We start from the raw sequence: 14,150 nt of genomic DNA, 5'->3' as shown, positions 1-14,150 counted from the left end.
ATGAATTATGTACATAACATGGAGTTAAAGAGAGGTGGAGATTTCAATGACGAACATAGGAAATAGAAGCAGGTGTATGCCATTCAGCACCTTGAGCCTGCTCTGCCATCCAACTTGATCATTCTGACTCAGTGCCATTGCCCACACTATCCCCATATCCAATGATGTCTTTACTATCTAGAAATCTATCGATCTCTGTCTTGAACATACTCAATGCCTGGGCCTCCACAGGTTCACCACCCCCTGAGTGAAGAAATTCCTCCTCATCTCAGTCATAAATGGCCTACCAAAACTCTACACAATACTCCAAGTGCAGCCTCACCAAGGTTCCACACAAAGAGGCAACGAGAGAGACATTCGGCAATGAAAGTTGGTCAGGATTGGGAGGAAATGCTGCAGAGGTTAACGGATAATTTTCCCTAGAACAAGGAGTGACGGGAGAAAGAGAATTCTCTACAAAGTTACATTTCCAAGGATGAAGTTTGCATCAACATTTCCCTGTGATCACACAAACCAAGATAGAGGGACCCAGGAGGTGGCGTCATCTCTCACAGGAGGGTCAATATAAAGAAACGATCTCGCTGTGTCTGATAGATCTTCATCTCCGGCGGAGACGATGCGCTGGAGTTTGGCATTGGCGCAGGTTCTGGCGGGGCTGGCGCTGTGGATCGGCGGAGGCTCCGGGCACAAACCCGCAGGCTGGTGTAGAAATCCGAGTCTTTGCGCGCCCTTACCCGCAGACCATCAGTTCCAAGTGGAGGTGGGTGTCCCAGACCATTCAATCCCCTCGGGAAAAGAGTTGGTTTGTTTGAAGTTATCTTTTGAATTGTATTGAGCAGCAACACTTGGAATGGGGAATTGGGATGTGAGCTCGTGTCTTTCCTCATGTGGTTCAGCTCCTGTCAGCCGCACTGTTGTCCAAGTTCGGAGAGATTGTCCTCTTTACCATGTTCTTTTTAGCCCCGGGATTGGGCTGGGTTGGGGTTGGGGAAGAGAGTTCAGTGGCCAGGCTCCAGCCTGCGCTCCCGGGGAGATCCAGGCTGGAGAGGGCTCCGTGCCTCTAGCCCAGTATCAGGGACAGGCTGAGGGGGTGAACCCGGGTCGGGGGGGGAACAAGTGAAGCGAGTGCAGAGGCACAAGGAGCAGCTCAGATTATTATTGAGATGCTAAAGTGTTAATCTTGGTATAGTTACAGCCTGTGGAAAATAGGACAGCTGTAATATTGAGCAGTGCAAAGATATTTGGACAAGTGCAGCAGCGATAAAATGTTTCTTTTCAAATGTTTGTCTGATGTGCAGAATCTTAACTGATGTGTGATCTCACTCTGACAGCCTAATACCATGGTTAAGGTTTGCACTTTTCACAGAATATTGGTCCCCCAAAACCCCAGTTAAAATTCCTGGGATCATATGTAATAAAATTGTAATTTGTCCTCAGTGATTGTATAACTGGGATCATGCTCATGATTAAACTGGATACAACTTAGCAGATCTTTCAACAAACGTAGATATGAAATGACTGTAACTGTTGTGTAGTTGGTGAGGTTAGTATGTCCTTCAGAGTAATGTTGCTAAGTGGGCAGTGTGGCAGCAACAAGATCTCCAGCTATATAACCTGCAGGCTAGATGTCTTCATTATTCTTTCCTGATGACGTAACCTGGGGACAATTATATTGATAGGAAATATGGATTTTTAAATGTCAGTTTATGTCCGTTATTACTGCAGCTGACAGTTTTACTTGTGTACTAGGTCCTTGTCTTTGATCGTGGAGGATTGGATTGGAAACAGTATGACTGATCTAAGATGACGACAGTTGTGGTCAATAGACCGGTTGGCCCAGGCTTATTTTGCTTTACCCATCAAAACGGTATTCCAGTTGTCACAAAAGATAAGTAATTTTATAACAGATCAGACAAATGTGTTTCAACCTCTAACACAAGATGTATTATTGAGAAATAATGGAACATGCTTGTTCCATTATTTGGAACAGTCTTGAGACTCGAACAGTGCATAGTTGCTGGCAAGGACTGGTTGGGCTGAATGGCCTGTCTGTGTGCTGTATCTTTTATGTAATTTTACGATATTTCTATTGTTGACATCACCGTGTTGCTATTCCTCTGCAGCTCCATTACAACCATTGCTAATAATTCTACATTCCTTTTGTAATGTCTTTAGAAATAACTTCATCTAAACACACCTCTTGTCTTCAAACCCTACTTCCTGTTGGTCAAGTTTTTCACACTTTGATGGCAACTTTTTCCATTTCTAATTTCCTCTGATGCTGCTTTGTAGGGTCTTGGGGGAATTTGTTGGGTTATATAAATATAAATCATTGTGTCCGTCGTTGTCCACATTTATAATGGGAACTGCCTCTGAAACTTGCTGCACAGTAATGAGGATTTGCCCATCAGTGGGGCCACTGGAACATCTCGAGTTTGCATCTCCCAGTTTAAATTGTGATTTAACCATAAATTAATATTAGTTCAAAGTATCAATTATGTAAAAAAATGACGATTTGCACTATTTCACAAGGAGGACTGAATTACATCTGAACGCCCTTTCCCACAAATTATATCCATACTTTACCTCAGGAGGACACTTGTCCATTTGCTGGGAGTTTGACAAGTGACATTGCCTTTCCTATGTTTCACCTCTAAATCCTGAAGGCCTTTGCTAGGCTTGCGAGCACTGAGATGGTGCCACAGGAGCCGTGAGTGGCAGGGAGAATAATTATGGGATGGGAGAATGTAAAATTCAGGAGGATTCTGGAGATGGCTGAGGTTGCTAGGATTTGGCAGTATTAGGGGAGTGGGGTGAAGAACAGTCAATGATGTCTTGTTGAGAGGCTGCATTTTATTTTAGAAACACTTGCTTTATAAATCAAAGCTTGCTGTTACTGAGGGGGAAGTAGTGGCACTGGGAAATAGTTGAAGAAAACAATTAACAAGTCAGCTGCACCTTCCATTTGATGATAGGAGTGTAGAAATCGCAGTCATCGGCCACATTAAGCACAGAGTCCTATTGAAGGATTAACAGGGCAGTTCTTAAGATGTGAGCATCACTGACAAGGCCCTTGAACAGATGATGGTGAGTCACTTTCTTGAAAAGCTGCTGTCCATGTGGTGTAGGTACACCCACTGTGGTGTTACAGTAGGAAGATCCAGAATTTTGACCCAGCTACAGTGGTGATATAGTTCCATGTCAGGATGGTAGGTGGTTTGGGGGGCCGAGGGGGGAGGCATTTTAAAGATGTTTGTCTTCCTATACATCTGTTTCCCTTGTTCTTTGAAATGGAAGGTGCTGCTGAAAGATGTTTGGTGAATGGCTGCAGTTCATCTTGTAGATGGTATACATTGCAGCCACTGTGCATCAGTGGTGGAGGGAGTGAATGTTTAAGGTGCTAGGTGGGTGCTAATCAAGCGGCTGCTTTGCCCTGGATGGTGTTGAGCTTCTTGAGTGTTGTTGGAGCTGCACTCATCTAGGCAAGTGGAGAGCATTTCATCATACTCCTGACTTGTGCCTTGTGAATGGTCAACAAGCTTTACGGAGTCAGGAGATGAGTTACTTACCATAGAATTCCCAGCTTCTGACTTACTCTCTTCCAGTTAAGGTTCTGGTTGGTGGTAACCCTCAGGATGCTGATGGTGGGAGATTCAGAGATCATAAGGCCCTTGAATGTCGGGAGGGGATGGATAGACTCTGTCTTGCTGCAAATGGTTATTGCCTGGTATTTATGTGGTGCGGATGTTACTTGTCATTTATCAGCCTGAGCCTGAATGTTGCTTGGTTAGTTGTTTGGTTGTTTTGGTTTCCCAATAAGGTCTCATAATTAGAAGATTAATAAATGACTAGTTGCTATTTTAATGGTGTGTATATATGGTGAACTTTGCCCAGGAGAACATGAGAACTGCTCTTCTTCAAATTGTGCCAGTGTGGCCTTCTATATCCACCTGAACTGGCCAGTGGAACCATTGTTTAATGTCTCATCAGAGTCACACCACCTCTGGTAAAGCAGCACTTCCTCAATATAGCAATATAACTCCCTCAATATATTTGGTTGTTTGATTACTCCATTGTTTGGGACTTGCTGCACGTGGGCAAGGACTGCTTCAGTGTCTGAGTGAATGATACTGATCATTGTGAAACATCAGTGAACATTCCCACTTCTGACCTTATTGGGAGGTGGGGCAGAGCGAGGGTTAGGTGGGCGGTATGTTGGATGTGGTGGGGGTGGGAGGAAAACACATTGATGAAGCAGCTGAAGGTGGTTGGACCTAGGATACTACACTGAGGAACTCTTGGAGCTGAGATAATTGGCCTCCACAATCGGAACCATTATCTACTGAGCTCTGTATAATTCAACCAATGGAGATTTTTCCATCTGATTCACATTGGCATTAATTTTGCTGGGGCACCTTGACCCTACATTTGGTCAAGTGGTCACTTCTCTCATTTCTGCTTGGCTTAGTGGGAGCCATACCCGTCCGTCTCTCCATCTGTCCATCCTTCCGTCCATCCCTCCATCCATCCGTGCCTCCATCCACCCACCTATCTTCTTCTCTGGTTCTGAAGGTTTCGGACTTACTCCAGCAATTGACATGTAGGGGCTATATTGAGGGAGTGCTGCACTGCCAGAGGTGGTGTGACTCTGATGAGACATTGAACAATGGTTCCACTGGCCAGTTCAGGTGGATATAGAAGGCCACACTGGCACAATCTGAAGAAGAACAGGAGTTCTCATGGTCTCCTGGGCAATATTCATCCTGCAGCCAAAACCATTAAAATAGCAACAGGTCACTTATTAATTTCCTATTTATGGGACCTCGCTGGGGGCAAATTAACCATCGCATCAGCTTAGAAAATTACAGTGATTACACTTCAAAAATAATTTATTGGATAGGAAGCACTTGAGAACATCCTGAGGATGTGACAGATACTGTGTAAATCAGAGAGTCTTTACAGTGCAGGAGGCCATTCAGCCCATCAAGTCTAAAAGAGCATTCTGTAAGAGCATTCCATCTAGTCCCAGTCCCCTGCCTTATCCTAGTAACCTTGCACATTCCCTCATTTCAAGTAGCAACTGAATTCCCTTTTGAATGCCTCAATTGAACATGCCTCCACCACCCTCTCAGGAAATTCTTTCCAGGCTCCGACTACCCTCTGGATGAAAAGATTTTTCCTCACATCACTTCTGCTCCTTTTGCCCGTTCTTTTGAATCTGTGCCCTTTAGTTCTTGTTGTACTCTTGAGAGGGAACAGTTTCTCACTATTTACCTTGTCCATACCTCTCAGGATCTTGAATACCTCTATCCAGTCTCCTCTCAGCCTTCTTTTCTCCAAGGAAAACAGTCCCAACCTCTCCAATCTATCCTCATAGTTACAGTTGTTTATCCTTGGAATCATTCTTGTGAATCTCCTCTACAGTTTCTCCAATGCCTTCACATCCTTCTTCAAGTATGGTGCCTGGAACTGGACACAGTACGCCAGATGAGGCCTAACTAGTGTCTTATACAAACTCTCCTTATTCTCGTACTCAATGCCCCTATTAATAAAACCTGTAGCTACTTCCTTTAATATCCTAGCTTACAAACCATCAGGTCCAGGGGACTTATCGGCCTTTAGCCCCATTAGTTTCCCCAGTACTTTTTCTCTAGTGATACTTATTGTATTTATTTCCTCCCTGCTTATACACCTTGATTATTTAGTATTTTGGTGATGCTTTTAGTGTCTTCTACCATGAAGACTGATGCACAGTATTTATGGAAATCCTCTGCCATTTCCTGGTTCCCCATTATTATTTGCCCAGCTTCATTCTCTATAAAGTCTCACTGCTCTCTCCCTCTCTCATTTCTTATGAAGTCTTGCTGCTCTCTCCCTCTCACGCTCTTTATGAAGTCTCGCTGTTCTCTTCCTCTCGCCTCTTTATGAAGTCTCACTGCTCTCTCCCGCATGCACTTTATGAAGTCTCGCTGCTCTCTTCCTCTCACGCTCTATATGAAGTCTCGCTGCTCTCTCCCTCTCATGCTCTTTATGAAGTCTCACTGCTTTCTCTCTCTCACCTCTCTATGAAGTCTCGGTGCTCTCTCCCTCTCATGTTCGTTTTGAAGTCTCGCTGCTCTCTCCCGCTCATGTTCGGTTTGAAGTCTCGCTGCTCTCTCCCTCTCATGTTCATTATGATGTCTCGCTGCTCTCTCCCTCTTATTTTCTTTATGAAGTCTCACTGTTTACTCCCTCTCGCCTCTGCATGAAGTCTCACTGCCCTCTCCCGCTCGTGTTCGGTTTGAAGTCTCGCTGTTCTCTCCCTCTCATGTTCATTATGATGTCTCGCTGCTCTCTCCCTCTTATTTTCTTTATGAAGTCTCACTGTTTTCTCCCTCTCGCCTCTACATGAAGTCTCACTGCTCTCTCCCTCTTGCCTCTCGCCTCTACCTAAAGTCTCACTGCTCTCTCCTTCTCGTGTTCATTATGATGTCTCGCTGCTCTCTCCCTCTTATTTTCTTTATGAAGCCTCACTGCTTTCTCCCTCTCGCGCCTCTTTATACAGTCTCGCTGCTCTCTCCCTCTCATGTTATTTATGAAGTCTCGCTGCTCTCCCTCTCGTGTTCGTTATGAAGTCTCACTGCTCTGTCCCTCTCATGTTCTTTATGAAGTCTCGCTGCTCTTTCTCTCTCGTGCCTCTCTGTGAAGCCTCACTGCTCTCTCCCTCTATGGCCTCTTTGTGAAACCTCACTGCTCTCTCCCTCTCATGCTCTGTATGTTGCTTTACTGCTCTCTCCCTCGTGCTCTCTGTACCAAGTTTCCAGGCTCCAGATAAAGCTCCCTTTTCTTTGCTACATAATGTTGACAGTTTTGTTCTGTCAAGTGTTTTGGGACCCTATGTCGAGCAAATAATGCTGGAGAATCTAAGTTGTTGTTCAACATTTAACAGAAAACATAGGTAAACATGATGCTGTAGCCAGCGCTCAGAGACAAACCTGATTGAAGGGGCTGGTGAACAGAGCAAAAGACAATTTTCTGGATGGAATCAATTTGGAATTTCAGAAAACGTTTAATGATAAACTTGAAACTTTGAAGAACCTACCTCAGCTACTCATAGAAATTGCACAAGTCTTTCACCGTGAAATACCTGGATCCCAGGTAAAAGAACAATTTGTTAAAAGAATTACAAACATTCAATTTAATTTCTACTTAATTATAAAATAATGGATATTTTCTGGATAAGTAAATTGAAATGATTTCTTGCTGCTTTTTGATGGTGCATCACCTTGTTACAAGGCTGCTTGTAGCACAGCTAAGCCTCGACATTCTAGTCTGAATCAGCTTAAAGTGAATATGCAGCAGAATTGGTGATGCAGCACTTGTAGTCCAGAATTAGAAAGTGAATTGAAACCCAGCTTCCAGGGATGGCAATGGTTCAAACTGTAACTTTCAATAAGTTTAAGAATGATACAGCACAGAAGGATTTCAACCCATCCTGTCTGTGCCTGGTCTTTGAAAGAATTACCCAATTAGCTTCATTCCCCAGCTCTTTCCCCAGAGCCAAAAAATCTCATTTGTTCTATGTGTTTATCCAACTCCCAATGAGCCTTGAGAAAGTTGCTATTGAATCTGCTTCGAACAATCGTTCACGCAGTGCATTTCAGATCACCATAGAAACTAGGAGCAGGAGTAGGCCATTCGGCCCTTCAAGTCTAGTCCGTCATTCAATATGATCATGGCTGATCCTCTATCTCAATGCCATATTCCCACTTTGTCTCCATACACTTTGATGTCAGTAATATCTAAAAATTAACAATTTCTTTCTTGAATATACTCAGTGACCCAGCCTCCACAGCCTTCTGTGGTAGAGAATTCCACAGGTTGACCACCCTGAGTGAAGAACTTTTTCCTCATCTCAGTCCTAAATGGCCTGCGCCGTGTCCTGAGACTATGGGGCCCTGGCCACATTATAGGAAGGATGTGATTGCACTGGAGGGAGTGCAGAGGAGATTTACCAGGATGTTGCCTGGGATGAAGCATTTAAATTATGAAGAAAGTTTGGATAGACTTGGGTTGGAGCAGAGAAGACTGAGGGGTGACCTGATGGAGGTGTACAAGGTTAATGAGGGGCATGGACAGGGTGGATAGGGAGCAGCTGTACCCCTTAGTTGAAGGGTCAGTCACAAGGGGGCATAAGTTCAAGGTGAGGGGCAGGAGGTTTAGGGGGGATGTGAGGAAAAACTTTTTTACCCAGAGGGTGGTGACGGTCTGGAATGCACTGCCTGGGAGGGTGGTGGAGGAGGGTTGCCTCACATCCTTTAAAAAGTACCTGGATGAGCACTTGGCATGTCATAACATTCAAGGCTATGGGCCAAGTGCTGGTAAATGGGATTAGGCAGGTAGGTCAGGTGTTTCTCACGTGTCAGTGCAGACTCGATGGACCGAAGGGCATCTTCTGCACTGTGTGATTCTGTGATTCTGGTTCTAGACTCTCCAACCAGGGGAAACATCCTCCCTGCATCCAGTCTGTCTAGCCCTGTTAGAATTTTACATGTTTCAATCAGATCCCCTCTCATTCTTCTAAACTCTAGTGAATACAGGCCCAGTTGAACCAATCTCTCCTCATATGACAGTCCTGCCATCCCCGGTATCAGCCTAGTGAACCTTTACTGCACTCCCTCTATGGCAAGTATATCCTTTATTGGGTAGGGAGACCAAAACTGTACACAATACTCCAGGTGTAGTCTCAACAAGGCCTTGTATAGCTGCAATAAGTCATCCCTACTTCTGAACTCAAATCCTCTTGCAATGAAGGCCAACATACCATTTGCCTTTCTAATTGCTTGCTGCACCTGCCTATTGACTGGTGTACAAGGACACCCAGATTCAATTAAGAAAAAACTCTTCTCATCTTATTTCTTGTTGTTTCGACAATTCTCTTAAGTCTGTGTCTCTGGTTATTTTATTATTCATTCATGGGATGTGGGCGTCGCTGGCTAGGCCAGTATTTGTTGCCCATCCCTAATTGCCCTCGAGAAGGTGGTATTGAGCTGCGCTCTTGAACCGCTGCAGTCCATGCGGCGTAGGTACAGCCACAGTGCTGTTGGGGAGGGAGTTCAAGGATTTTGACCCAGTGACAGTGAAGGAATGGTGATATATTTCCAAGTCGTGGTGTCCATAAAGGGGCAAACATCTGCAGCAGCCTGTAAGTCCTGTGGAAATGTTCCACTGTTCTTACTATTGTCTACAGGTGTGAACACCTTCCTCCCAAAAAATCCAACTCTTCTCCCCTTTAGCAACCAAGACACTCAGTCTTGTGGTCAGGCAGAATTCAGAGTGGGTCACATGATGTCCCTTCATTCCTCCATCTTACTTTAAGTTAAAGAGACAGTCCCAAAGCATAACAATCTTACAAACATTGTGTTTATGACATTGCATTGTGATACTGCCCTCTCTGTTCGGGAGGTGTACATAAAGCACGTAACAACATGGCCAATTTCAGTTTCAGTTTCGGACAGCAGCGATCAATAAGATTGCATCTACCATTGAGGCAGTGCTAAGAGGAGAACTGAATGATAATATTTGACATCAGAAAAATTTCTCTGCATCTCTGCCTTAAAGGAGCAACACCTTGGGCTGAATTTTCTGTGCCCACTGTGTCCACTGCTCCACAACTGGGAACTCCAACGGAGGGACGAGCTGGCTGAGGAGGAGATGGAGGAGCTGCACGTCTCCTCCGATGAGGATGCCCACAGGGATGAGGGTGAAGGGGCAATGTGAAGGGGATGATGATGGGGATGAGGCTTTTGCAGTGGCTAAACAAGGCAGGCACACTCGGGAGGCCCTCATAGCTGCCAGATTTATGGAGGAAGATGACGAAATGCAGTGAGGTGTCTTCATAGATCCTCACATCGCAGTTGTGAATGTTTGACTCCAGCCTAGCTTATGGCAGCGTCAGTACCTGCTGTGATAATGCTTCTGTCATGGAGATGCAGTGGGGGCCCTAATAGTCGCTCGATTGCAGGAGGATGATGACAACATGCATTGAGGACACTCCATAGATCTTCACATGGCTCCTGAGAATATCTGACTCCTGTCTGGCCAAGGGCAGCTCACTTGCACTCTGATCAGGGCCATCTCAGAGATGCAGCCATGAAACTTTAGACGCATCTGATGCTGTGTCTGCCTTCAGCACCTCAGCCCTTCAGGAGCTGGAGCGCAGCATCACTGGTCACAGATGCTGGTGTGATGGGGGCCAGCCCCACTTTAAAGGTGCTGAAAGCACACAGTGAGAATGAGAGAATTCTGTGGCACCTGCCCGCTACATTCTGGCAGCAAGGACCAGCACCACCAAGGTGCAGGCAGCAGTAATGTTTCCAGGGAGTGTGAGGCTGGACCATCACTTTGGTCTGAAGGTTGCACAGACACAGGGAAGAGGTCCTGGACTGAGACACCTGCCTTTATCTTGTGCAGAAAGGTTTCACATCTGAGTGACAAGAACGCTGCTCATCAGAACAAGGAGCCACAGGCTCCTCCATCATGCCTTGCAATCTGAGGAGTGCAGCGGACTTCCTGATATTCCCTAGCTTGCCTTTGCAGCTCCAGCAACTGTGGCATGACCAAGTCATCTAACACGGACTCAGCAACGTTCTAGCTTCCAACAATCCTCTAAGTGCCAGGGACCTGGGAAGTCCCTTCCTCTGCCTGCTGTGGATCAGAAAGTGCAATGTGTTCACCAGATCGTGATCCCGAGGCTATTCTAAAGCTAGGTCCCACCGAGGTGTGTGTCTCTGCACTGGGTGGAGGGTGTGGGTGAGCGCTGTGACGGGACTTCAGGGAGGGTGCCTTCAGATTCTTCCTCAGAGGTTTCTTTAGAGCTTGGTTGGAGGCCCTGGGTCATGGACTCGGTCTGCTGCTTCCCAGATGTGCCTGCAAAAGCAAGGGGAGATAATTAGTACATGGCAGTGTCCTGTGAAAGGGGACACATCACTTACAGCATGTTTATCTGATGGATGTTGCACTGTTGGATCCTCACCTGGTAGAGCAGCGCCGAGCTCACTGTCAGTACAGGACCGGTCCTGGTCATCGCTGGCCAGCTGGATGGCTCTGTTTTCAAAGTCTGTCAGAACTTTGATTTCCGGCGTCCCTCCACCTGTCTGCGAGCTGGCCTGTGTGGGTGGTGAGTGGTCCCATGGATGGGAGGACAATGACAATGTGTGTGAGAGAGAGTGAATGGTGATGTCCCTTGCACTGGCAGTGAGTGAAGGCCCTGTGGGTGTGTGATGGGTTTGTCAGTGTGTGAGTTGGGAGAACAGAGGGGCTCATTCATGCTTGTGCGGCACTGGTTGGCTGTCCTCTTCTGAAGGGCTTTGCCACTGACCACCGCTGCCACCGCCTCCCAAGCCGGGTTGGTGACATTGCTACCCATCCGGCGTCCAGAGTGGGGGTCGAGCACATCCCGGCGGACCCCCCACGGCATCCAGCAGTCGCTCAAGGAACCCATTATTGAAGTGGGGGTCTGCAGTCTTTATTCTTTTGCTGGCCGTGTCTCCCAGGCAGCCGTGGTGAGCTGGTGGCGATGAGAGCTTTGCTGGGGGTTGCCTTTTAAAGATGGGGTGATGGCGAGCAGGCGAATGAGAGCCCGCCTGGTGTGGAAACGCCATGTTTCACGGGAGTGAATATATAATGAGGCCGGCTCGGGAAGATATGGCGTAAAAACCCGCCATTTTCATCGGCAGCTAGGACTCCATTTTACCCACCTGCTACAGCACTTAGTGCAATTCTGGGAAAATTCAGCCCTACGAGAGGTTGTTCACCTTCTGAGTTAGTGTTTAAACACACTCCTAGGACAAGGATTAGCTTACTTAAACCTGACATCAGTAGCGAAATATGAGAAAAGCAAGACAAAGTGAAGAAGAGGTTGGTAAGGGTCTGGAACTCATTGCCTGATAGGGTGGTGGAGGCAGGAAACCTCATCTCATTGAAAAGGTGCCCACATGTGCACCTGAAGCGGCATCACTTGCAGGTCCAAATGCTGGGGTTGGGCTGGATGGCTCATCTTTTGACTGCTGCAGATACGATGCTGCAGACCTCCTTCTGTGCTATAAACTTTAGACGATTCTATGAGACGTGAAACTTAAAGAGCTCAGCATGGATCAGCTCATGCTGAGAGATGTAAGGAGATGTAAGTATATGTTTGCTGTTGCTGTAAAGAGACTAGGCACATTCACATATCCAGTGAAGTTTGGAGAGAGACTCCTTCAGTGTCGTGTGGGTTATTTGCTTAAAAGAGGAAATCCAATGAGAGGAGAGCTTGATAACCGACCTATAGCCAAACTTCTCCTACAGTCCAAAGGGAAAGTTAGAAAGAAAGTGCAAGTCACAAAGAAACTAAAAGTTTCCTGATATCACAGAATCCACTGCTGGAGTGAAGGAAGCCAGGAATCAAGATTAATCATTCTATGCCAGCGTCCTAACCAAAAGTGGCTTGGTAGTCAAAGTTCAGGGTTGACATAGTCAGAGGCGTAGAAAGAGCAGAGTCAAGCTTATGGAAATGGAAATGGAAGAAGATACCCAGACAGAAAGAGAAGGAAATCATATAGGCCAATTCAATATATACAGAAAGGAATAAGCAAGAAGTTAAAGAGGAATTGGAAAATTGGAAGTATAAGCTTACTTCCCATTCCAAGAGAGGCTAAGTTATTTTTATTATTTTGGTTTGTTGAAAAAAGGCCATTAAACTAAATGGTGTATTTGAAATACTTGAAGAAGTGTAGTTAAATAGTTTATGTTTGAAAATGGTACTCAAAACACAAGATACAGAAATTAAAGTTTGAAATAATCATTGTTTCTTCTGAAAATGACAAGTTGAAGTTACATTAACTCATATATTGCAGTGGTTATTTCTGTTTTCTTTTTTAAGCGGGGAGTGAATGTAGTATATTGTAAGAGCTGATCATATTGTGATACCATTCTCTTTGCTGCTGTCTTTGTTGGGGAAGTGTAACTAAAGTGTGCAACAACAGGCGGAATTGTGTTTACCTGCCAGTCGCGATGGTGGCTTTTCACGCCATCTTATCCTAAACCCGCCACATTATTTATGCATTCCCAGGAAACACGCCATTTCCATGGTAAACAGGCGCTGATTCGCCTGCCATGTCACCACCTCACCCCTTCATTGCGCCAGGTGCCATATTTAATGTTCAGCCCCGCTCAGTGTTTCTAGTCCCGAACTGCAGCAAAGTAGACATGGCCTCGAAAGGCAAGAAGACTACAGCCCTCGAACACGCTTTGGATGCATGGAGGCCACTGTGGTGTCCTCTACCCCCGCTCTAGCCGCAGGAGGGGCAGCTACATTACCACTTTGGCTTGGTAGGCGATGGCAGTGGTGGTCAGTGCCACTGCTGCACAAAAGAGGTTGGCCATCCAATACAGATGGAGGATGAATGATCTCATCCATCTAGCCAGGATAAGGCAGCCATCTCATTGCTCTAAACTTACACACTCAAGCCAATCACACACTCACTAGCATCTCACTCACTGCCAGCTCAAGGGTCATTACCACCAACTCTCTCACACACACCCTCATATCTCCATCTGTCCTCATCTCCTCTGGAGTCTGCCTCCACACGAATCACAATCTTGAGGCTACTTTCAGAGATCAACATATATCCCCACACACACCCTGGGTTACCCTCCTTCCCCAGTACAGCCCTTGTCCTGCAGCCTCTTCGTTCACCTGAGGCTGCTTCTCCCTCTTCACCAAGCAAGTCCTAGCTCTGCAGCCATTGAAAAGCTGACCTGGTAAGTAGAGACCTACCCTGTCTGTGAAGCCTGGCACTGATGACTGTGAGTGCTTCCCGAAGCAAGGTAGGCAAACAAACCTCGAAGTCCCGAGCGAAGTGCTGCTCGCCAGGTATGCATCGCTTATGTGCTGTTGTGAGACATGTTGGCGTGTTTTCGGGTGGGCTGGTCCGATAATGATATGCTGATGTATTACAATGGGGAACCCGATGCCCAATGGCAGGGAACTCAGCCTGCCGTCAGCAGGCTGAGCGGACGTTCGTGAACTGGTTTCACGCCATTATGAAAGCGATCGCGCCACATTGTTCACTCATGCCACTGGACACGGAAAATCCCGGCCAAAGTGTCAATTTCAGTAGAATATTCAT

The 14,150-nt window shown here is 46.2% G+C and overlaps 1 protein-coding gene across 1 annotated transcript in view; it reads left to right on the top strand.

The window, feature by feature from the left end:
- Positions 1–616: 616 nt before the first annotated feature.
- LOC121288984 (di-N-acetylchitobiase-like) overlaps positions 617–14,150 on the top strand; it is a 28,160-nt gene continuing 14,626 nt past the window's right edge. The window contains exons 1-2 of the mRNA XM_041207844.1: positions 617–760; positions 7,042–7,137. Coding sequence (XP_041063778.1) covers positions 617–760; positions 7,042–7,137 — 240 coding nt within the window. The remainder of the gene's footprint in view (positions 761–7,041; positions 7,138–14,150) is intronic.

Source organism: Carcharodon carcharias, chromosome 16, assembly GCF_017639515.1.
Source record: "Carcharodon carcharias isolate sCarCar2 chromosome 16, sCarCar2.pri, whole genome shotgun sequence".
In the NCBI taxonomy this organism is placed as follows: Eukaryota; Metazoa; Chordata; class Chondrichthyes; order Lamniformes; family Lamnidae; genus Carcharodon; species Carcharodon carcharias.
This window is presented reverse-complemented; position numbering and strand designations above follow the sequence as displayed.